The 20,216-nt window shown below is 44.5% G+C and overlaps 3 protein-coding genes across 6 annotated transcripts in view; 1 reads left to right on the top strand and 2 right to left on the bottom strand.

Moving 5' to 3' along the window:
* The window catches only part of macrod1 (mono-ADP ribosylhydrolase 1), a 40,870-nt gene extending 31,399 nt beyond the window's left edge, over nt 1–9,471 (bottom strand). Inside the window, exons 1-3 of one of the 3 annotated variants that reach the window (XM_067248224.1) lie at nt 8,784–9,471; nt 8,324–8,419; nt 7,651–7,761 (exon numbers count right to left, since the gene is read on the bottom strand). In XM_067248224.1, coding sequence (XP_067104325.1) covers nt 7,651–7,761; nt 8,324–8,419; nt 8,784–9,189 — 613 coding nt within the window. In that variant the 5' untranslated portion in view covers nt 9,190–9,471. The remainder of the gene's footprint in view (nt 1–7,650; nt 7,762–8,323; nt 8,420–8,783) is intronic. The other 2 variants (XM_067248222.1, XM_067248223.1) reach the window with 2 other exon arrangements.
* A 718-nt stretch (nt 9,472–10,189) lies between these two features.
* Nucleotides 10,190–15,953, top strand: fermt3b (FERM domain containing kindlin 3b). 2 transcript variants are annotated; one of them, XM_067248254.1, is made up of 16 exons: nt 10,190–10,407; nt 11,149–11,270; nt 11,418–11,651; nt 11,869–11,985; nt 12,359–12,527; nt 12,629–12,731; nt 13,044–13,151; nt 13,372–13,503; nt 13,804–13,850; nt 13,949–14,073; nt 14,316–14,422; nt 14,584–14,799; nt 14,887–15,011; nt 15,216–15,357; nt 15,487–15,686; nt 15,820–15,953. In XM_067248254.1, the coding sequence occupies exons 2-15, from the start codon at nt 11,150–11,152 to the stop codon at nt 15,664–15,666; spliced, it is 1,926 nt and encodes a 641-aa protein (XP_067104355.1). In that variant the 5' UTR covers nt 10,190–10,407; nt 11,149; the 3' UTR covers nt 15,667–15,686; nt 15,820–15,953. The 2 variants fall into 2 exon arrangements, with proteins under 2 accessions (XP_067104355.1, XP_067104354.1); XM_067248253.1 differs by having other exon boundaries at nt 10,191–10,407; nt 15,487–15,906.
* On the bottom strand, nt 15,903–20,124 carry trpt1 (tRNA phosphotransferase 1). Its single transcript, XM_067248258.1, has 7 exons — nt 19,972–20,124; nt 19,689–19,770; nt 17,710–17,879; nt 17,397–17,568; nt 17,070–17,126; nt 16,855–16,965; nt 15,903–16,761 (listed from the first exon to the last, which is right to left on the bottom strand). Exons 1-7 carry the CDS (start codon nt 20,041–20,043, stop codon nt 16,739–16,741), a joined length of 687 nt encoding a protein of 228 aa, XP_067104359.1. The 5' UTR covers nt 20,044–20,124; the 3' UTR covers nt 15,903–16,738.
* Between the last annotated feature and the right edge of the window lie 92 nt (nt 20,125–20,216).

Below are 20,216 nucleotides of genomic sequence, written 5' to 3'. Positions count from 1 at the left end.
ACTCTGTTATACTGTATGTTCTTATTTCCAGCTGTTATATTCTCTTATATCTGCATCTTTCAGACATGCTGTTGTGTGCTCGTGATAATGCCATGTACGGTGACTTGGTTTGCGGTGAGTTCTAGGCTTAGGGAGGTGATTTAGGGACAACATATAGACTAAGCAAGGAGGGGACACTTGTGTATAGAGATAGCCTAGCTACACCACTACCTACTGAAGGGGGCTGCATATAGTGTAGACACAGGTGATGGGGGGGGGGGGGGGGGGGTTGACGGTAGACATTCACCCAGGGCTGACGACACATCATGACTGACAAATAAAATAGATGATGTGTTCTCAGACTCCCCCCTTTTCTTCCCCCCCCCCGGGGGTGAAGAAAAGGGGGCTTTCTCTCCCTTCTTTATTTTCTCCTCTCAATGTCTTTTGTGCCGCGGAGAAGACTTTGTTCTTGCCAGGGGAGCTGACAGCTCTGATAAGCGCTCTGACAGAGACAGGAGGCCCTTACTGCAGCAAGGGCCTGGCCCTAATGAGAAAAGAGAGGGAGGGAGGGAGACAGAGAGGGGAAGGAAAAAGGGAGTAGAGACGGGAGAGGAAAAGAGAGAGAGAGAGAGACAGGGGGGCAGAGGATCGAAAGGGCTTGAAGGAAGGTGTGGGGGGAATTGGTGAGAGGTGGATAGCAAATGAAGACTGGGGAAGGGGGCATGTAGTTGAGAAGTCAGAGACTAAAGTAGGCGGGGGATGGAGGGAGTGTGGAAGGTAGAGATAAGGAAAGCATAGTCAACACCCTTTCACATCCATATTAACATTAATAGCGTTTCGTTTGGAATATATGACGTTTCTCTGATTCACACAGTAAGGTCTAGAGTGTAGAACAAGGGTGGTTTTATTTGAAAAGAGTCAAAGTGTATCTGTGAATGTTGATTTAAGATTACGGAACAAAAAAAAAAAACATGTTTCTTCTATTTTGCCTCACATTAAACCTCATTATCAGGCAATGACAAGCATGTCAAGACAATCAACGACGCATCAGTTATCCAATCAAAAGGAAAACAACCCAAAAGTAACCAAAAAAGGCTGAATAGAGGAACATTCGTCTAGTTAGCCACAGTGTGCCAGGCTATGGAATCAGCATGTATCTAGCTGTCTATCCCTCTCTGTCAGGGGCTCCAGTGTGGAGGTCAGGGCTGGTTGTTGTGGAAGCAGACTCAGGCCCTGCAGTGCAGGCCAGGCAGGAACCCACCCACAGCACTGTGCAACACACACTTACACATGCATATTTACCACAAACAACCCAGAACAAGGCAATGACTAAATACTAACACAAGCTGTTATGGCCAGACTGAACAATAAAGAAAGGGGAAAAAAGGACAGGGGAGAGAGAGGGAGAGGTAATGAAATATAGAGGTTTTGGGAGGGTTTAGAAACACAGACACTGTAGGTTTGCAGTCTTATTATCTTTCGCTGGTTCAATTTCTAATTTCCAATTTGTTGACCAGCGGGGGAGCAATGGGGAGTCTTTAATCTTTAGAGCCTTCTTTTCTAAGAATCTTCCTTCACATAGCTCTCTCTCTCAAATACACACTCTGTATAAAACTGAAATGGTGTGAATTCTATTTGTTTTTTTTCTACACAAAATAAAGAGGTCTTGTCAAAAGTAAAAGGCTTTTATGTGTGTTTCTGAGGACCGTGTACAAAATGAGAATGAAAAGTTGAAACAGCACAAGGTTCTCATCTGTTCTCAAATTCTGCTGATCAAAACGATCTTGAATGAATGATTCATCATTCGATTTGACTGGTGATGTTCCTAATCCTGTATTTATAGGCTTAGCCATACAGTATGGCGTGTTAATGTGTGTGTGTGCACAGTCTGTACTTGTGTCTGAGTGAGGACATGCCTTCCATTCTAAGTGAGTGCTAATGCTTGTGTAAGCACAGATCAATATAACGAACAGGGGGAGTGTATAAGTGTCCATCTTAAACAAACTGTTTGAGAATGTGTGTGTGGGTGTATTCCTCCTGTGTGTCAGGCGTTGGCCTTACTCTTTTAAAGCTCCTGTTATTCATCCCATGTGGAAAGTGCACTTGTTAATGATCCATACAGAGAAAGCTGTCTACAGAGCGCTACAACAAGACACAATCTGAGCTAGAACTACACTTCCCATAAGATACTGCCTTAGTACCACACAAGCATCATCTCTCACTGTCTGCGCGCGCACACACACACACACACAAACACACCTGTCTTCCACCTCCAGGGTAACAGACAATAACACGTCTTCAGGCACAGATGTCATAACAACACCCTGCACTAACCTCGGAGGGAGGAAGAGGGAACAACAGCAGCAGGGAGTCACCAGAGGAGTCGTTCACTCAAATCTACTACTAGTCTACCCACGAGGGCGGCAGCTGTCCTGTTGAATGTTGTCTCCCTCTGAATTGTATCCATCCAGACTCTTCCCTGCAATCCAAGGTGTGTTTGCGCAGATTCCACAAAGTTTGCCACGGAGAAGGCGTCGCAAGAATGGCTTATGAGAGCAACGTTGTAAACTTCCATCTCAGCCTTGTGAATTTAGGGTGTCTTAATCCCTGCATAGTTACTCCTTTTCACACAGACCAATTTTGTACCATCAGCGCACCAGGCCACTTACTCAATTATTCCATCCAAATGAATGGCGCCGGTGTCACTACTTCCAGATTAACTGAGTGCACAAGATACCAATTCTTTTTCATTTTGAGAGTGTTATTCAATAGTGTTACACTAAACACAAAAGAGTTTGATGGTGCTCTCAGTCCAAAAACTGTCCTAGTGCCAAAAGCTGATGTCACAATGCCGTTCCGATGCAAGGACGCGTCCGTTGCTATGCCAACCTTCAATTCCTGAGATAGCTACGCGGTAGCGGGAAAGTGTCCTGGTTGCTATACTGGTTGCTAGGTAAGTTTTGTATTTAGACCTATTTAAACCAATTTAGCCTACTATAAGATTTGAAGTTTTCACTCGTTCGTCATTCCTGAGACAGCAACGCGCGCAGGTACAATACTATACTGTCGGACAGTTTTTGGCATGACAGCACCCCGTTGTACACCTGGTAGCTTTGTGTTTTTGTTTGCAACCTCAATGTGTAGAGATACACAACAGAAAGGCATCAAAGTGCTCTCTTCTGTGTACCTCACTCCATCAATGTATTCTCTCTCAGACCCACTGTAGATGACAAAAAAACACAAAGACAACATGGCGATCACCATACAGTAACTGCTGCGTTTGCCACTCTCACCGCCTTGAATAATAATGACATTAGTGGATGTAGTGGATAAATACGCCCTTTGAATAGAATGTCATTATTTCTGTAGGACTAATGTGTGGTCCAGGGTAGCATTCTTTGAGGTGGAAAAACACTGACAACAAAGATGGATAGATAAGAATAGAAGAAGACAGACAGAGGAGGGAAGGCCAATATGGCAAAGCAGAATATGTGCAAGATAAAAAATTATAATACTTTTAAAAAAAGACAAATTAGTGAGAAACAGAGAAGCTTTTGGGATTGGGTAGCAAAACCTGATTCCAAATGTTATTGCAAATGTGATGTACAGTATCTTGGTCTTTTAAAAGTAAATCTGGTTTGACACATAACCCCTAAATACCCATCCCATGGGAGGTGTTCTGCATAAAACACGGAGCCCTCTAAATTGGGGTGGTTTTGCTCCGCTGGGAGTTTTTATTTTAATTGATGAAAATGGGACAAGACCGGGCTGAATTTGAAGATACGGTGGCCTTTTAGAGGTCAAATCAGGGGCTGTGCCTCGTTCCCCCCCCCACTGACCATGTTGCTTCACTCACAACAACCTATGTGAGCTTCCAACTAGCAAACACAACTCTTGGGAAATACCGCGGCCTCACTGAACGCAGGTACAGAGGCGAGCAAGCGGCCGGCGTTGATGAACGCAGCTCTGATGAGCAGAGTGCTGATGAGAAGCCTGACTCCTCGTCTCCATCTTCCTCATTGGGCCAATCAGACTAATGAGCCTCTCACTTCCTCCTACCCAGCTAAAGAGGCGATTGATTAGGGGGGGGAAGGGTGGCAAGGCTTTTAACGAGGGGAGGAAATAATTACTATGAAGGGGAATTTCTGCAAACTCATTCAGTTTCTCTAACCCCCATTCTGCGACTACTTTTTGTTTGTTAGTTTACAGAAGTGCCGGTCATTAGGGACTGACTCAGGCCATGTTAACTCGTCAACATAAAACCCAGAGCAGATGCATCTGGGTTGTTCATTCTGGGTAACGATCTATAACAGTGTGAGAGGGCTTCAGCTCCGCAAAGTCCTGACGGCAGCAGTGGTTCTGGGATGTCCTTAGGCAGAGTTGAGCAGAGTACAGTTCAATACAACACTGTACAAGCAGACATATCCTCACTAAAGACATAAGAGTAGAGGACTGCTGAGTTAAGTAGACTGCAGCAGAGTGAGCAACGTTGACCAGCTAGCAGAGCTGAGTCGAGAGCCACTATGATATAGAGGAGCAGCGCTCCACAGCACAAACTCTAACGTCCGCTAATGAGATAAGACAGGCCCGAGCCTCAGGAGCTGGAGCCGTGCCTCAGTCAGGATGAAGATGGCAGTCCATCAGCATGGGCAGGGAGGGAGGGCCTCAGAGCCTGGAACACGGGGACACGTCCACACTCAGAGACACGGGCCCCCATGGGGGCCCGTGTCACCGCAAGGAGACAAGCCAGAACTGGAGTTCACAGTCGACAGCGGATACACCTTCCAGCTGAGATAATGTACACGCTAGGCTAACGCCGTAGCTATTGAAGCCCCCCCCCCCCCCCCCAAAAAAAAAGATTTGTGTCTGATTTGGAGTGGAGACAGCTGTCGTGCTGCAGATAGAGCGTGTGGCGCGCCCCGAGACTGGGTACAGTAGATAGAGCTGGTGGAGTAATTACAGGAGATACATACACTGTAACTACAGTGGAGATAGGGAGGACAGGACTAGCTCGCTCGAGGGCCCCAGCTAGAAATGGCTGTACTTCCTGTCACTATGGCGATTGGGAACAGCTAGCATGCAATAGGCAACAATACTCCAATAATACACAGTATTAGGGTTGGTACAGTGGAATACAGTTCAATATACCCTACTGTACATTAGAGCCCTGGTTTACTTCTGCTGTCTATTCATTTATCCATCCAGTCCTTTTTTCCCCCATCACCCACCCCTCCTTTATTTATTTCCCTCTATTCGTATTCCGTACATCATTCCACCCCCTCTATCATCAATTCCATCCATCATTAATCCCCACCATCCATCCATCCATGTTCCACCTGAGGCAGCTATGTTATCTGAAAAGGAGTTTAAACACTTCAGCAGCTCTGCCACTGTTGAATGTGATTGGTCCTTATCTTGTATCTCAGGTACCCCCACAGCGACCACAAGTGTTATCACCGACCTGGCAGAAGAAGGCAATGACTCTCTTATCACAGAGAGGTTAGACACCAGACATTCTTATACACATAGCTACACACACACCTGGTTATTGCTACACCAGCAAGAACACTAATAGATCATCCTCATCATTTGAGAAAAAGAAACTGAGAATTCCTTTGCTTCATAAGAACATGAAAACGTCCACCGATGCGTTTTTAGAGGCCTTTGAAAATCTGACTCATGACGTGAGGTCACATTGGTTGGGAAGTTTAGAATAAAAAGTTGCAGTTCACTTATTAGAAATTAGCACTTTTGTCGAAGCAAAGACACACACACCGCTCCAAAGACAATTCATTGCAATCCATCTTAATCAGCCAACCCATCAGAGCTGATACATCTCTCTATCTGGGATGAGAGTGGATGGAGTGATTGAGGGGTGTAAAGAGAAGGATGTTTTACCCCCCCCCCACCCCTTCTCCTCCCATCTCGAGGACAGCTCCTAAGTGCTTGTGGAGTTTTATGTTGGCTGTGTTTTATAGGGGGGGATGCAGGAGCCAGGACCAGTAAAAGTGGGGAGGGTACGCAGTGGGGGAGGGGCAGTGTTACTGTAAATCTTTATTGAGAACGACACAAACGACATAAACAGTCTCCACCCCCCCCCCCCCCCTCCCACAATACACCTGATTGATCGATGATGTCTGAGTGAAGGGGGGTGATGTGATTTTGGAGAGACAGGGGAAGAAGAGAGAACGAGAATGTGTGTGTGTATGCGCATGTGCTTGAGAAAGAACCCTCAAACCATTAAGTGGTCTCTGTTGGTTTCAATTGAATGTTTGTAGGTCTATATGACTCTTTGGGGCCATTACTGCCAGATTGGGGAAACTTGAGATAACTCACAGTGTGTGAATAAAACTAGAAATGCCATCTCTTCCCAGACACCCTGCCTCCCTCCTCCCCAAAATGTGCAGGCACCTCTTATCTTTTGACTAACCTGAATAGAAAATTACTCAAAGCCACAACGTTTGACAGCCTCTTATTTCTCTGCTCGGCTACACCTCACGGTTGCCATAGTGACAGTCGGTATGACAAAATCACTGGGGCTGAGGGCCACTCTCTCTTTCTGTCTCCTCTCCATCGGTCTTCAGTCCCCCCCTTCCCCTCCTCACCTTGGTCTGAGCACCCTGCTGTCCTCTACGAGGCTTTACAGCAGTTTGGTCATGTTTCCCAGTGCCACTTTGCATAGCAGGACTCTATAAAAGCGCTTGTTAAAATGTAAACACGCCTGCCGCAGGAGCCGGCTGGTAACGAGAGATAGGCGGTTCTCGTTTCAGTGGCACTTTTACAACGAGGAACACTAAACAAGCAATTGAAGAAAAACCATCAGTTTTGCAACAAACTATGATATAATTTCCATCAACCATTATTTCTAATGTGTGTAGGCTCATTGACTCTGATCCCCAGTCACTGGCAAGCTGCCAATTACATTTTGTAACTATGGAATTCAGATGGGATTCAGCTGCCACCTAGTGGTCAAATATTTACACAAAGCACTTTAACTAGCCAATGAACTCTAGGTTGATTCTACAGGTACACAGTAGGTAATTAGTGGAAAGTGGGCTGTCCAAAGTACAGATCAGATTTTTACATTGCAATTCTTGCATTATTTTTAATCCCAATCCTTCTTTTTCTCATTTTCTTTGTTCAATAAAAACTGAATATTAAGATAAGGAAAGTAGTAATATAAATCCATAAAGAGACTTGCATCATTTAGACTCCCAATCAGTGTCTGACTGCTGTCTGGCTTCATGGACTATTTACAACCCTCAAATCAAATGCCATGTATAAGATATGGCACAAAGCCTAGTGGAACTGTGGAGCAACAGAGGCCAGTCAGGCAGTCTCTGGGTGAAACTGGAGAAGATGAATGCAAGCATGTGCACATACACCATCTGTGGAGATGGGTATAGATAAGTGGTAGAGCGTTTAAGGGTATATCAAGAGGACACAGGTTCGAATACACCCTTGTACATCGATATGGATTAAAAGCATCTGATAAATGAATACATTACATTTACACCATAATCACACATGTACCTCCAGAGTACAGTCTTCTCAAAAGAGTCGACACATTTAAAGTTGTCCTTGTTATTAATAGTCAGTATTTGCAATACTGTGGGCTATCCATAGTAGGCCTGTATCACAATATATTCTGTTTGCTTGCAAGATGGTTACCTGCATTCACAATCCCATCCACCTCCAGTTTGGTGATGTCGCCGCTGAACAGAGAGATCTTGTTATCCAGCGCCTCGTTCCTGGGGAAGTGAGGCTTGACAGCTGCAGCACCTGATAAAGAGGTCCAGGCGAGGAACAGATAAATGCTATCCTGTCGTTGAATTTACAAAAATAAATAATATAGGACTATGCAAGTAGAATGAGAGTAGGACGTATCCAAATTGTGTCACAGGTGCTGGGGCAAATTTCAAACTCAGTGTGTGATTCAAGACCACTCAAGACTCAAGCTTGCACAGAAGGGAACATTAAAAGCAGTCAAGCAGGTTGCTAACTAGGGACCTTTGAGGGCCATATGAAACACCTGCAGGGATCGAAGTGAGTAAGGCCATACTACTTACTGCAATCTTACAGTAACTGGCTACTCACGGTTCTATTTAAGCCTGGCACAATAAATTGTCTTTTGCAACACAAGCCAAACGCTGTCTGGTAAGGGAGGGTTTAGCCTTCAGAGGCCAGATTGTAATGCCCGAAGCTACGTATAAACAGCATTCATATTGTGTCTGGGGTCTTGAAGGGTCCCCAAGCTACAGAGGTCTTCCACCTCTTGTGGTATACAGTAGGTACATCTGGATAGGAGGCTTGTTTTACACAGAGCTGTGACTGTATAGTCTACCTCGTTCCTGGTTCCACACTGGTATATCCTTCAGGGCCAGGAAAGAGCTCCTGTAGTGTTTACGCCTATCCTCCAGACCCATGGATAGCAAGGTTTCTGGAGAGAAGTAAAGAGAGAGAGGAGAGAGAGAGGAGAGAGAAAGAGAGAGAGAGGGAGAGGGAGAGAGAGAGAGAAAGAGAGAGAGAAAGCAATGAGGCTACTTTGCATTGATCAATGTAGATGCATAGTCACATTAGATTCCCATGTTTGTGATAGGATATGTCTGTGGCCACGAGATATTTCGACATGTCTGTGGCCACGAGATATTTCGACAAGTAGGCCTAGCAGTGTGTTGCATGATATAACCCTGCAGAGCTTTCGGGTAAGGCTAAACTGTTTTGGGTTACACAGAAATACGTCGTGCAGTTTCGTGACAATCCTCATTGACTGACTCGTCCACTCGTGGAAACTTTTAACTCACCCTTCACCTTATTCCAGTTGCTTTTAACTGAGTCAAGATTCAGGTGCGCTTCCGCCATAGCGACCTGGGCACTTGCGTGCAGACAAGCAACCGCAGTTGTCACTCCAAATGCGCCGATGGCAATTCGGTAAACCGTACCACTCTTTTCTCGGCAGGCGCGACCGTAGTTCTGCCCCTTGAACGACTTTGAAACTGTTGCTGTAGAAAAGTTGTCCACGCGTTCTGCAATTCCAGTGCGAAATAGAGAATGCACCTGACGTTTCGGCTGAGTAGCACTGAAAATATTTCTTAATTTGACGCTGAACCCAACTGAGTCATTACTAAAGTCACCACGGCTTCGGGAAAGTGGACCACCTGAGGTTATAAGTCTGATGCGTGCAGAAAGAGTTGACATTTGAAATGCCATGCTGTGACACCGAAGTTATTTGATACGGGTTTTCTCCAGTGTCAGCGTTCGATGTCTCGGTTCAATGGTTTGTCGGTTCAGTTTCGTTTTTAGAACAGCGCACTTTGAATTGTTTGTAATTATAGATAGGCTGCAGATTCATCTGGCATGTGCCATTTTTGTTTTGATCAGTGACGCATGGAATGTACCATACTCGTGGGGACCTGGTTTGTAGTCGATTGCAAAACAAACTACTTCAACCAAGTGTATCGGTTAATCTTTGTAGAATGTACTTCCATATAGTTGCCATTTATCATTGAGCAATGGCCCATGAATAATTCTATTCCCTAAACCCATGCCTCCCATCCCTGTTTATCAGATTGCCTTCCCTGCACATCGGTGGGGTTGTGCCGTGCGCAGTTTATCAAATGAGGAAGTAGCTATGTTTCACCCCCTAGCGGTCAATAGAACGACCTACAACATCTACAGAGCCTCTAATTCATGCACAGACTTAGATACCTAAATTGTCTGAGGTGAAAGCGTGTCTTACTCACGTGTTATTTACATTTATTCAACTACAGTCTTACAATAACGTGTCAATTATCTTGGGTATCAATGTCAAAGTTTGAAATGAAAACAAGATACAACTATGCCTTCCTCTCTTTGTTTCACACACAGGTTTGTTTTTCTATCATAGTGTGGACTGACAATTCACTCCCATTGAAAATGGTGTTATGCCCAACCCCTAACCCTTACTGTACTTCTAACCATGACACAAATTCTTACCCCAAACCCCCTAAACCCCCATGGAAACAGCACTTGAAGTTGTGGGGTCCTGGAAAATGTCCTGACAGGGTAAATGTTTTCTTAGTTTACGATCCTTGATTAAACTAGACCATACAAACACACACAATACACCCAGTTATCACAGTACGATTGACACACATAGAATAAGAAACCCACTCAGTCACTGCCGCTGTCACTCACACTTCCGTTGGCCGGAAACTGACAAAAAAGAGGAACACCCTTTCTTGTAAGCATAGAAATATATTCTTGTAACCACATCTCCAGACTCAACACGAAAGAGAGAGAGAGCACACAGGGGGAAGGAGAGAAGGGAAGTGCAACAGGCCTGTTTCACTAAATCAATCCAAAAGTTTAGTTCACAGATCAAGCGAGAGAAGGAAACCATATTTGCTGAGAGTTGCTGAATCCTCTGGATATTGGACGGTGGAGAGGGTAAGGGTGGCAAAAATGTATGTGTGTGTGTGTGTGTGTGACAGAGAAAGAGAGAGAGAGATACATAGGCAGAAAGAGATCGTGTTGTATAAGACCGCATCTCAGGCAGAGACGGAGAAAAAGAACATGGCCTCTGATAGAGATTGAGAGGGGGATGACTATGATGACGGGGGGGGGGGGGTAGATGGAGTGGGTTCACAGTTCTGGAGACCAACTGCTATTCTCAAGTTCCCTTTCAAAGGGGGCTACAATGCTTGTCCTGTTCTTTCCCATTTGTACTTGTGGTCAATGTTTGTTGTTGGTGTATTTGATGCCCCACCCAACCAGTGGCTTTGTTCAGATTCAGTTCAGCTGTGAAGTTTGACCATGTGAGTTTGACACAGCCCCCCATCCAGTCAGTCAGTTGTGGGTATATGTGACACTATCTAACGACATCATTCTGTTACTCAGTGTCACGCACACCCCAGCCTGGATGAACAGTTCATCCAGGGGAGGCGTAGAAAACGGAAGTGTGTGTCCATGGCAGATTGCTCAGAAACAGGAAGGGCTTGTCACACTGGGCTATCATAATACATTGGTCATTCAGGGAGTGTGTGGGTAGTGGGGGTGGTGATGTATGTGTCAATTTATCATGAGACGTAGAAACTTGGGATTCTTATCTGAACCCGCCCTTACCCCGTCCACTGTCTCAGCTGACCCTTCTCTCTTCTGTATCTCTCCTCCCTTCTGCCCTCTGTTCAGTATGGCAGCATGGGACCTTGCAGTCGTAGTGGAGGAACTTGGCGATGACAAGCCCATCTCAATAAGTGTGACATCTGAACTACATATAGGTGGTGTCATCCTCAAACTGGTGGAGAAAACAGGTAAGTCACACACACACACACACCCTATGTAAAGTCACAGATCCCTGTGAAGATAGTATTTGTTCATGTCCTGGATCCCAGAGTAGTGACCATGCACAGTGTCGGCCATTTTGTGTCTGATTGATTACGTTTCCTTCCCTCATGCAGAGATGAAGCGTGACTGGTCGGATCATGCACTGTGGTGGGATCAGAAGCAGCAGTGGCTGCTACGTACATCTTGGACCCTGGAGAAGTGTGGCGTGCACGCCGACGCGCGCCTGGTCTTTATGCCCCAGCACAAGCCCCTTTTCTTGGGCCTGCCGAACGGGACGATGCTAAAGCTCCGAGCCTCCTTCTCCGGGCCTGTCTTCCGCACCGTGTTAGGAATCTGTAGGATGCTGAGTAAGTCCCTGATACACAGGATGGTCTATGTCTGCAGAGAGGCAGGAAGTGTTGCGCGTTGTTGTGAACTAAAAGGATTGTGATGCTTCATCAGTTTAGCAGTAAACTCAGAGCTCTGTTTGTTTTCTTCTCATCATCAAACCATACATTAGTCTCCATCTATTCCTCCATCATCCCTCTCTTCCTTCTCCTTTGCCATTCCTTGGTCCTCCCTCAGACATCCGTCGGCCTGAGGAGCTGTCCCTCCTGCGTCCGGCGGAGGAAAAGAAGAAGAAGAAAGACAAAGACTCGACCGAGGAAGTGTACGACCTCACAGAAATCCCTCTCACCTCAGGTACACTTTGTCAAATCAGTTCCTGGTACACATTTGTTGACCAATCACAGCATGTGTGGCAGTGCTCAGACAGACGCTTGCAACTAATCATTTGCAGAGAAAATGAGGAAATGTACTGATTCTCATTAAACAAGCCTTTTACAATACTTCTCTATCCCATATCTGTGGATTAGACTTACAGTTTCAAAAGGTGATTAGTATTAAAGCCTGTAATGCTATGCTATGCTAGTGCTGTATCCCTTAGCTTTGATGCGATCTGCAGTCTCTTCATTAGTCTTAAACAGACTTGTTTTAATTTTAACTGCTCCAATACATAATGACCACGGTATGGTGTGAACTTCTAGTGACCCTGTCCTGACTTCCTGTTTCCTAGTGTCACGCCCCTGCTTGTACAATGGAATGCCCGCCCATTTCGCAGACTCTCCTAAAACAGAGGCGGTCTACAAAATGCTGTCGACTGCCCAGGCCCCTCCTGCCCCCGAAGCCATTGCCAAGCTATACCGACCTGCCAGTGTAGTGGATAAGGCCCATATTCACAGCAGGTGAATACACACACAACACATACACAAACACACACAACACATACACACACTCCACTTTAATCTCCTCTCCTTGTCTTACCCTCTCTTTCTCTCTGTCTCAGGTGGTTAGACTCCTCTCGTTCCCTCATGCAGCAGGGAATCCAAGAGAACGACAAACTTTGGCTACGCTTCAAATACTATAACTTCCATGACCTGGAGCCCAAGGTGTGTGTGAACAATAGAAAGAGATAGGACTTTTTAGTTCACTGTGCCTGGTAACCAAAACATGCTTACTTTGCGATGTGGCTGGTAAATACAGATTGTTCCTTGTCTCTGATCTATTACAGTAGAACTATGTGCTTCGGATCCTTAATCTTCTGTTGTACTTTCCATAATGCTCTAGTTGTACATCGCTTTGGATAAAAGCATCTGCGAAGTGAATCAAAGGTCAATGTGTAAGTGTGAATAAGTGTGTGAAAAATAACTTTCTGGTTGATTTGTTATTTCAAATCTGTCTCTCCCCTCCCTTCCCCTCAGTATGACGTGGTGCGTTTGACGCAGCTCTATGAGCAGGCTCGCTGGGCAATCCTGCTGGAGGACATAGACTGCACCGAGGAGGAGATGATGCTATTTGGAGCACTGCAGGTACACTGGCCTACAGGTGTACATGGGCTCAAATCCCAACTGGACACGAGTGCACGTGAATCAGGATACATTACAGTGCTGATATGACTACTGCAATGCCACTTCCCTCATTTGTGTTTCCTTATCTTTAATCCTCACCACACACCACATACACATAAACACACACTCATACACACATGCGCATTTTCATTTATATGCACACGCGCACACACACACACAGTACCACATCAACAAGCTGTCTCTGTCGGAACCCCAAGGGCAAACGTCTAGCCCGGCCATGGATGACCTGGACTCAGCTCTGCAGTGTCTGGAGGTCAAGATGGATGGAGACAGCAGTGCCAATGACATGCTGGTCAGCCATATTTGATCTGCATTTCAGTAAATGAAAATGTACAGTGGTGTAGTTAAGATACCATAGAGGTTTACACACTTGCTTCTGTATATTGTGATCCTACTTGTCTTTTCTCTCTAAAGAATATAAAAATGTTATCGTCGACAAGATCCCACACGTCATCACTATTATGCACCACTGTTTACATGTACTCAATGACAATATATTGACTGTGGGTTTAAAGAAGACGGTAACAGTAATACAGTAATAATAGGGTGCAATAATGAAATGTTACGAATGTAAGAACTCTCTGCAACACAGGATGACATGACTGCACCAGAGCTGAACGAATATTTGAAGATATTCCGGTAAGAGATCAAAAACAATTCACACGCATGCTCTTTTTCTCTCACACACACACAGTCACACTGTCTGACAGCATTAGAATTTGCTTCTTCATTTTCAGGCCGAAGAGGCTGACGCTGAAGGGATACAAGCAGTACTGGTTCAAGTTTAGGAATTGCTCAATCTCCTACTACAAGAGCAAGGAGGAGAGCTTTGGAGAACCTATTCAACAGATTAACCTAAAAGGTATAGAAGGGCATCTCTTAATTTATCTTGTTCTGACTCTTAATAGCTTCCTCTCTCTCCTCAACTCTGTCACACATTCTGTTCTGCTTTCATTTTCACCCACATTAGACACACTATAAATAACTGAACCCGACATGAACAACTGTGACTTTACATGTGGCGGAATGGTTGTCATATGATATGATGATAAAATGGTGATGATATGACATGATTTAGTTATGCTTTTAACCTCGACTTTCCAGGCTGTGAGGTGGCCCCTGATGTGAACGTGGCTGGCCAGAAGTTCTGCATCAGACTCCTCATTCCAGCCCCAGAGGGTATGAATGAGGTATACCTACGCTGTGATAATGTAAGTTAAACAACACACACACACACACATGGATGCATGCACACACACAAACAAACACAGAAGTATCACACCTTTGATACCTGAAAGGTCTTTCTGCAATCCCTTGAGGCCTCTCTTTCAACATATTTCTCTCCAAATCTTCTCTCCACTGTGTCCATCAGGAAGAGCAGTATTCCAAGTGGATGGCGGCCTGCCGTCTGGCCTCCAAAGGGACGAGTCTGGCAGACAGCTCCTACCAGAGCGAGATGCAGAGCATCCGCACCTTCCTGGCCATGCAACAGACCAACCCCAATGGCAACAATACGCAAGCTGACGAGAGCATCAACACACACAGCCTAGTGTCTCCACGCTACCACAAGAAGTACAAGGTCAAACAGGTAAGGTGTCAAGCAGATATGTAGATAAGCAGATATTGAGTAAGTTAGCAGTGTCACCCATACTGACCCTTTTCTGGTCCTGCCCAGTTGACCCCACGTATCTTGGAGGCCTACCAGAACGTAGCCCAGCTCTCGCTGACCGACGGCATCACTCGCTTCCTGCAGATCTGGCAGTCCCTGCCTGACTTTGGTATCTCCTTCTTTGTTGTCAGGTAAGAACTAACCTGGCAACCCAAAAACACTGAAGACGTGGTACCACTTTAATTATTCAGAAACGCATAGCTATCTATCATAGTTATAGATATCTATAGAAACATATTAAATACGTTATCATTCATGTCGTGTTGTTTAGGTCAAGAAAACGTATCTCTTTTTCAAATTGTGTTAACTTGTTGGAGTGTTGTGCATCTATCCAGGTTCAAGGGCAGTCGTAAGGATGAGGTCCTGGGCATCACCCCAAACCGCCTGACCCGTATTGACCTGGGGGTAGGGGATGTGGTGAAGACCTGGCGCTACAACAACATGAGACAGTGGAACGTCAACTGGGACATCCGACAGGTTCATTTAATCAACTATGAGAGTTTAAGTAGATTAATCTTACTTGAATTAAACCTCTTAGCCTAAAGCAACCTTCTGACTTTCTACTAAAGTACCAATATTATCGTGTGTGTGCATTCCTCCACTCAGGTGGCCATTGAGTTTGATGAGAACGTCAACATAGCTTTTAGCTGTGTGACGGCCGACTGCAAGATTGTCCATGAGTTCATCGGCGGCTACATCTTCATGTCTACGCGCAGTCGCGAACAGAGTGACACGCTCAACGAGGAGCTCTTCCACAAGCTCACTGGGGGCCACGAGGCCCTGTGATCCCCCCCACCTTCACACATGTATTCCTAGCCAGGGCCATTTAGAAATATTTTGTATATTTTGCTATTTTTTGTATGTTACAAGGCAATTCATCTCACCACATTTCTTCTTACACAAGGGATTCCATTGATGACCTGCTCTTGAGAGGAAGAGGGCAGTGAAGAGTGTCAGTATGTTAAGAGATGATGGACAAACTCTGTGAATTGCCAATACAAATAAAGATGGTACAAAATAAATAACTTAAAGGCACATTGTTTAATTGACCAAAGTTGGTCCTTGCAATTCACCTGTTAATCCTGGTGAATAGTATATTATCTTTTCTTCAAAATCATTATCATGAACATGTGTAAATTACTCTAATGTGGCTTAGATATTATTCATACAAATAACAAATAACTTTAGCTTTGTAGCTACAACCGTACAACAGTATTGGGTTGTAATAAACATGCTTAAGGACATCCTTTGAGCAGTTGGCGGGTGTTCTCTAAACCTTCTGGTGTGAAACATTGTGTCTTATTTTCGAGAACGGCCAGGTGGCAAAGCAGACATCCCTCTATTATTATTTACTGAATATTGTTCTTGATTATATATATTATTATATATGTTGTTTATATTGCAAGTATGCCTAGTTATAATACCATTATTATTTATTTATTCATCAGATTTTGAAAGACCATTGCAAATACTTGTTATAAATGGCTGAAACTTGAACACGGTTTCATGCAAAAGGCAGAAACAGCTCAGGAAACCACAGATAATGTATCCCTCACAAACAACATTCACACTGTGTGTGTGTGCTATCTCTAAGGAACAGTGAAGACTATCTGTTAATCACAGCCGGTCCTGATACTTCAACAGAGTTACTTCTGTATCCTGCTCAGTTATGTAAATGTTACGACTGTAACAGAAACATCATACAGTGTCGTTGGTGTTATTGCTGAGGGCCTTCACAGTCTCACAACAATATCAGGTGCTCTTTCCAAACAGTATACATTTCCATCGAAACAGCCTCCCTAATGCTTTCTCACTGTGTGATGACTTGTCCCCCCAATTCTCAGAGCAATATCTTCAACTACTCCAACGGCAGAATACTCCCTGCAACAGAAAGTACATAACAATAGATTAGTTACCATTCCTTTATTCCTACCCTTTATTTTTTTTTACAATATCCAGCAGGGGGGTCCTTACGTGTGGGCTTCAGTCTCAGGGCTTTGCTGAAGTACTTCAACGGTAGTTTCCCCTCAGTATCTCCAGGGGTAAGCAGGACACCATTTTCAGACAAAAAGAACTGGATACCATCTGCCCAGGAGCCACACACATGGATGTTGACACATTTTTACAAGTTGATCTAAAATGCTTTTCAGAAATGTTGCATTTTGGATCATTATTTTAATTTATCTTACCAGCCAGGGCTTTGGGGACATCAATGTATATGGCCAGGTCACGGACATCACTGCTACCTAAAGCACAGAAACAATGATAACTATAAAACAATCTAACAGTAATTATGTTATCAGTAAAAGCCTGACTAAAGATGTTTTTATTATTCTCTCTGTATTCCTTTTCTTTGTCATGCTCTCTCTTCTCATCTCCTCACTTAGCATGAACAGTCGCTAGCTGTTCGGGTTCATACCCCTCTGTTTGATTATCCTCTCTCTCCTCTCATCTCTTTCTTTCGATTCATCCTCCCTCTTTCTTTCTCCCCATCTCCCCATCCCTCCCTCTCTCACCACCGGCCACTCCTTCCTCCCCTGGCAGACACAGGTGGATGTGTGTTCTGGCCATCCTACTGAGGCCCTGGGTTCTGATGGAGGTCCAGTGACAGAGGTAGGACCTGTGAACTGCCTCCACAGGGCAGTTGGGGGAACCTGCCTGCACCGGCCTTAGCTCCAGATCAGGCACCTGTTCAGGGAAAAGATCCATGGGCACACACACACAGAAACAATGTTTAAGTAGCATGGTTAGTACGGAAGTCGAGCAAGGATTTCTGCAACACTGTGATGCTGCAACTTCCTGTAAGGCACCTATCAGCTATGCATATACCTGCAGAGAGTGGCCCTGATTGGCTCGTATCTGCAACCGTCCATCTTCTGGGTGACGGCAGAGCTTGAATCGCTTCTTGTCATTAGCAGCCACGACTCTTTCCACATCCTCCAATGAGTACGAGCGGAACTGTGGGTGAGCTAGAAGGTCTTCAACGAATAAGAACCCATCTGGGTTGGGGGAGAGTAAAGCATGGTCCCAACTGTGTAATAAAATCCCTTTCAGAGCATGCGCACATGTCTACTTCCGTATATAGATTCTGAGTTAAGTGTAGTGGAGAGGCAGTTAGAACCGAAACTGTACTGTACTGTAGCTAGTGGTACATGCCAGTGGAGCGAGTGGTACGTGACAGTGGCTAGTGGTACATGCCAGTGCCTCCGCTGGTACATGACAGTAGCTAGTGGTACGTGACAGCGCCTCCACTGGTACATGGCAGTTACTGTTCTGTTGATAGTGGTATGCAAGTGTCTCGTGGCAGTTGCATTGGGTGTCTTGCAGCTTTTGTTTACTGTCGTGTAACTGCCCCGCGGGCATTTTAGAATAGGAGAACAGGCTATAAACTTTTATTTAAAAAAATAAGTTAAACTGTTCGTGCTAACAGACTCAAAACCCATACTTTTGATGTCTCACTACAAGCTCACCATACAAAGTAGTTGATTTAAACATTAGATTTCATATAGTGTAATGGTGTGACTGTAATGTAAAGCAGACTTGTACACACGTAATGAATTAGTAACAAATTATTTTACTCAGAGTAACTGAATTTAAGCGTGCACATGAGCCACCGTTGTAGACTCTCGTCTCTAATGCACATCGTTGTGTTGTTATCAGCGCGTCCTAGTGGCGTATATCATTAATTGTAATAACTGAAGTCAATATAGGTAGCCTACATTTGCATTTCGATACTCTGAGTAAATATAGTTGTTAATAATAGTTCATTATTTTCATATGAAGAACCTTGTCAATTAATGACACCCTATGATTGCAAATGTACTTTCTGGGTATTATACATATTGGAAACTACAAACTCTCCTGGATACAAATCTGTTTAAATCACTCAGATATCTTTATCACAACTGAAGTTACATCATTTTAAAGTCGACTTGTGTCAAAAAGTGATATGGGAGAAAATCCTTTTGTTCGTAATGACGTTGTGAATGTAAATGTCAGTTTAGGCTATATTAATAACTTCTCAGCAAGTTATTTCATTGATCAGTTGTTATGGGCTGCTGCAGCACTCAAAAGAGCAGGCAAACTAAGCATTTGATTTGACATGGCTTGAAAATCTTGCTAGCTGACATGTCCAAAAACCGTTGAAATTAATAGTTTTTCATAAGTAATCATATACTTTTTGTACATTACAATGAAGTTTAGGGTGTTAACGATACAAAACATCAAAAATATCAATTTAGACAGAAAACGATTTTCGATCTCTTATGGCTTATAGCCAACAATGACCGGCCGTGACATCCACGGGTTTCCGCAGGCCGCCACACATACTTAAACAATTCTATTCTAAAATGGCCGCGGGGCAGTTAGGCTACAAGACAGTAAACAAAAGCTGCAAGACACCCAATGCAACTGCCACGAGACACTTGCATATCACTATCAACAGAACGGTAACTGTCATGTACCAGCGGAGGCACTGGCATGTACCACTAGCTACTGTCACGTACAACTAGCTCCACTGGCACGTACCACTAGGTGCCAGTAGAGGCACTGGCATGTACCACTAGCTACTGTCACGTACCAGTGGAGGCACTGGCACGTACCGCTATGCCTCCACTGGAGGCACTGGCATGTACCACTACTACTGTCACGTACCACTCGCTCCACTGTCAAGTACCACTCGCTACAGTACAGTTTCGGTTCTAACCGCTACTGGTGTAGTGACATGAGGCTTTTGAGGTTGTAGAAGCGAAGAAATAGCTAGGTTGTCTGTTGATGCCTGCCTATATCCTACCATATAATATGCTCACCAGGATTCATGTGCAGTCCCAACTTGTTGGCTCCGTGTCGCAGGGTAAATGACAAAGAATAGGACAGACGGACATCCTTGTCCTAAAAAGGAAAGTAGTATAATAGTGTCCAACTGTCTGCTGATAGCAAGTCATTGTCCCTGTAGTAGAAGGCTTTCTAATCTAAGAATTAAAAATATGGCAGAGCCTCATAGAAGGTAAATAGTTTTTTTCTATATTATATCGCCCATAAAAGTTTTGTGTCATCGTGAGAACATTATTGTATGAGTCAATTCTCCCTCACCTCACCCCACCTTCCTTTCTCTCCTCTCCTTGCTCCTCTTCCGCCTCTTCCTCCTCGTCCCTGACTTTCCATTTTCAGAAAATGTAATTAGTCGGTCTACGTGGACCACTTTTGTTTGCAACACAGGAAGTTCCTGCAACACGTAAACATTCAGACTAATAAAATCCCAGTACACTAGTCCAAAGTAAGTAGTCTATGCTTTTACTCTGAAAATGTGAAAACGGAACTTGACTGCAGCTGCATGC

Source organism: Osmerus mordax, chromosome 12 (assembly GCF_038355195.1).
Source record: "Osmerus mordax isolate fOsmMor3 chromosome 12, fOsmMor3.pri, whole genome shotgun sequence".
Classification (NCBI taxonomy): Eukaryota; Metazoa; Chordata; class Actinopteri; order Osmeriformes; family Osmeridae; genus Osmerus; species Osmerus mordax.
Note: the sequence above shows the minus strand (reverse complement) of the source record. Positions and strands in the feature narration are given on the sequence as shown.

Bases quoted from the DNA above. Each gene is read 5' to 3' on its own strand.
- fermt3b (XM_067248254.1), top strand. From the start codon at position 11,150: ATGGCAGCATGGGACCTTGCAGTCGTAGTGGAGGAACTTGGCGATGAC. The intron at 11,271-11,417 runs GTAAGTCACACA...TCCCTCATGCAG, and splicing joins CAAACTGGTGGAGAAAACAG to AGATGAAGCGTGACTGGTCG. The intron at 14,074-14,315 runs GTATAGAAGGGC...TCGACTTTCCAG, and splicing joins TCAACAGATTAACCTAAAAG to GCTGTGAGGTGGCCCCTGAT.
- trpt1 (XM_067248258.1), bottom strand. From the start codon at position 20,043: ATGGAAAGTCAGGGACGAGGAGGAAGAGGCGGAAGAGGAGCAAGGAGA. The intron at 17,569-17,709 runs GTATATGCATAG...TTCCCTGAACAG, and splicing joins ATCAGGGCCACTCTCTGCAG to GTGCCTGATCTGGAGCTAAG. The intron at 16,966-17,069 runs GTAAGATAAATT...GCTCCTGGGCAG, and splicing joins TGTCCCCAAAGCCCTGGCTG to ATGGTATCCAGTTCTTTTTG.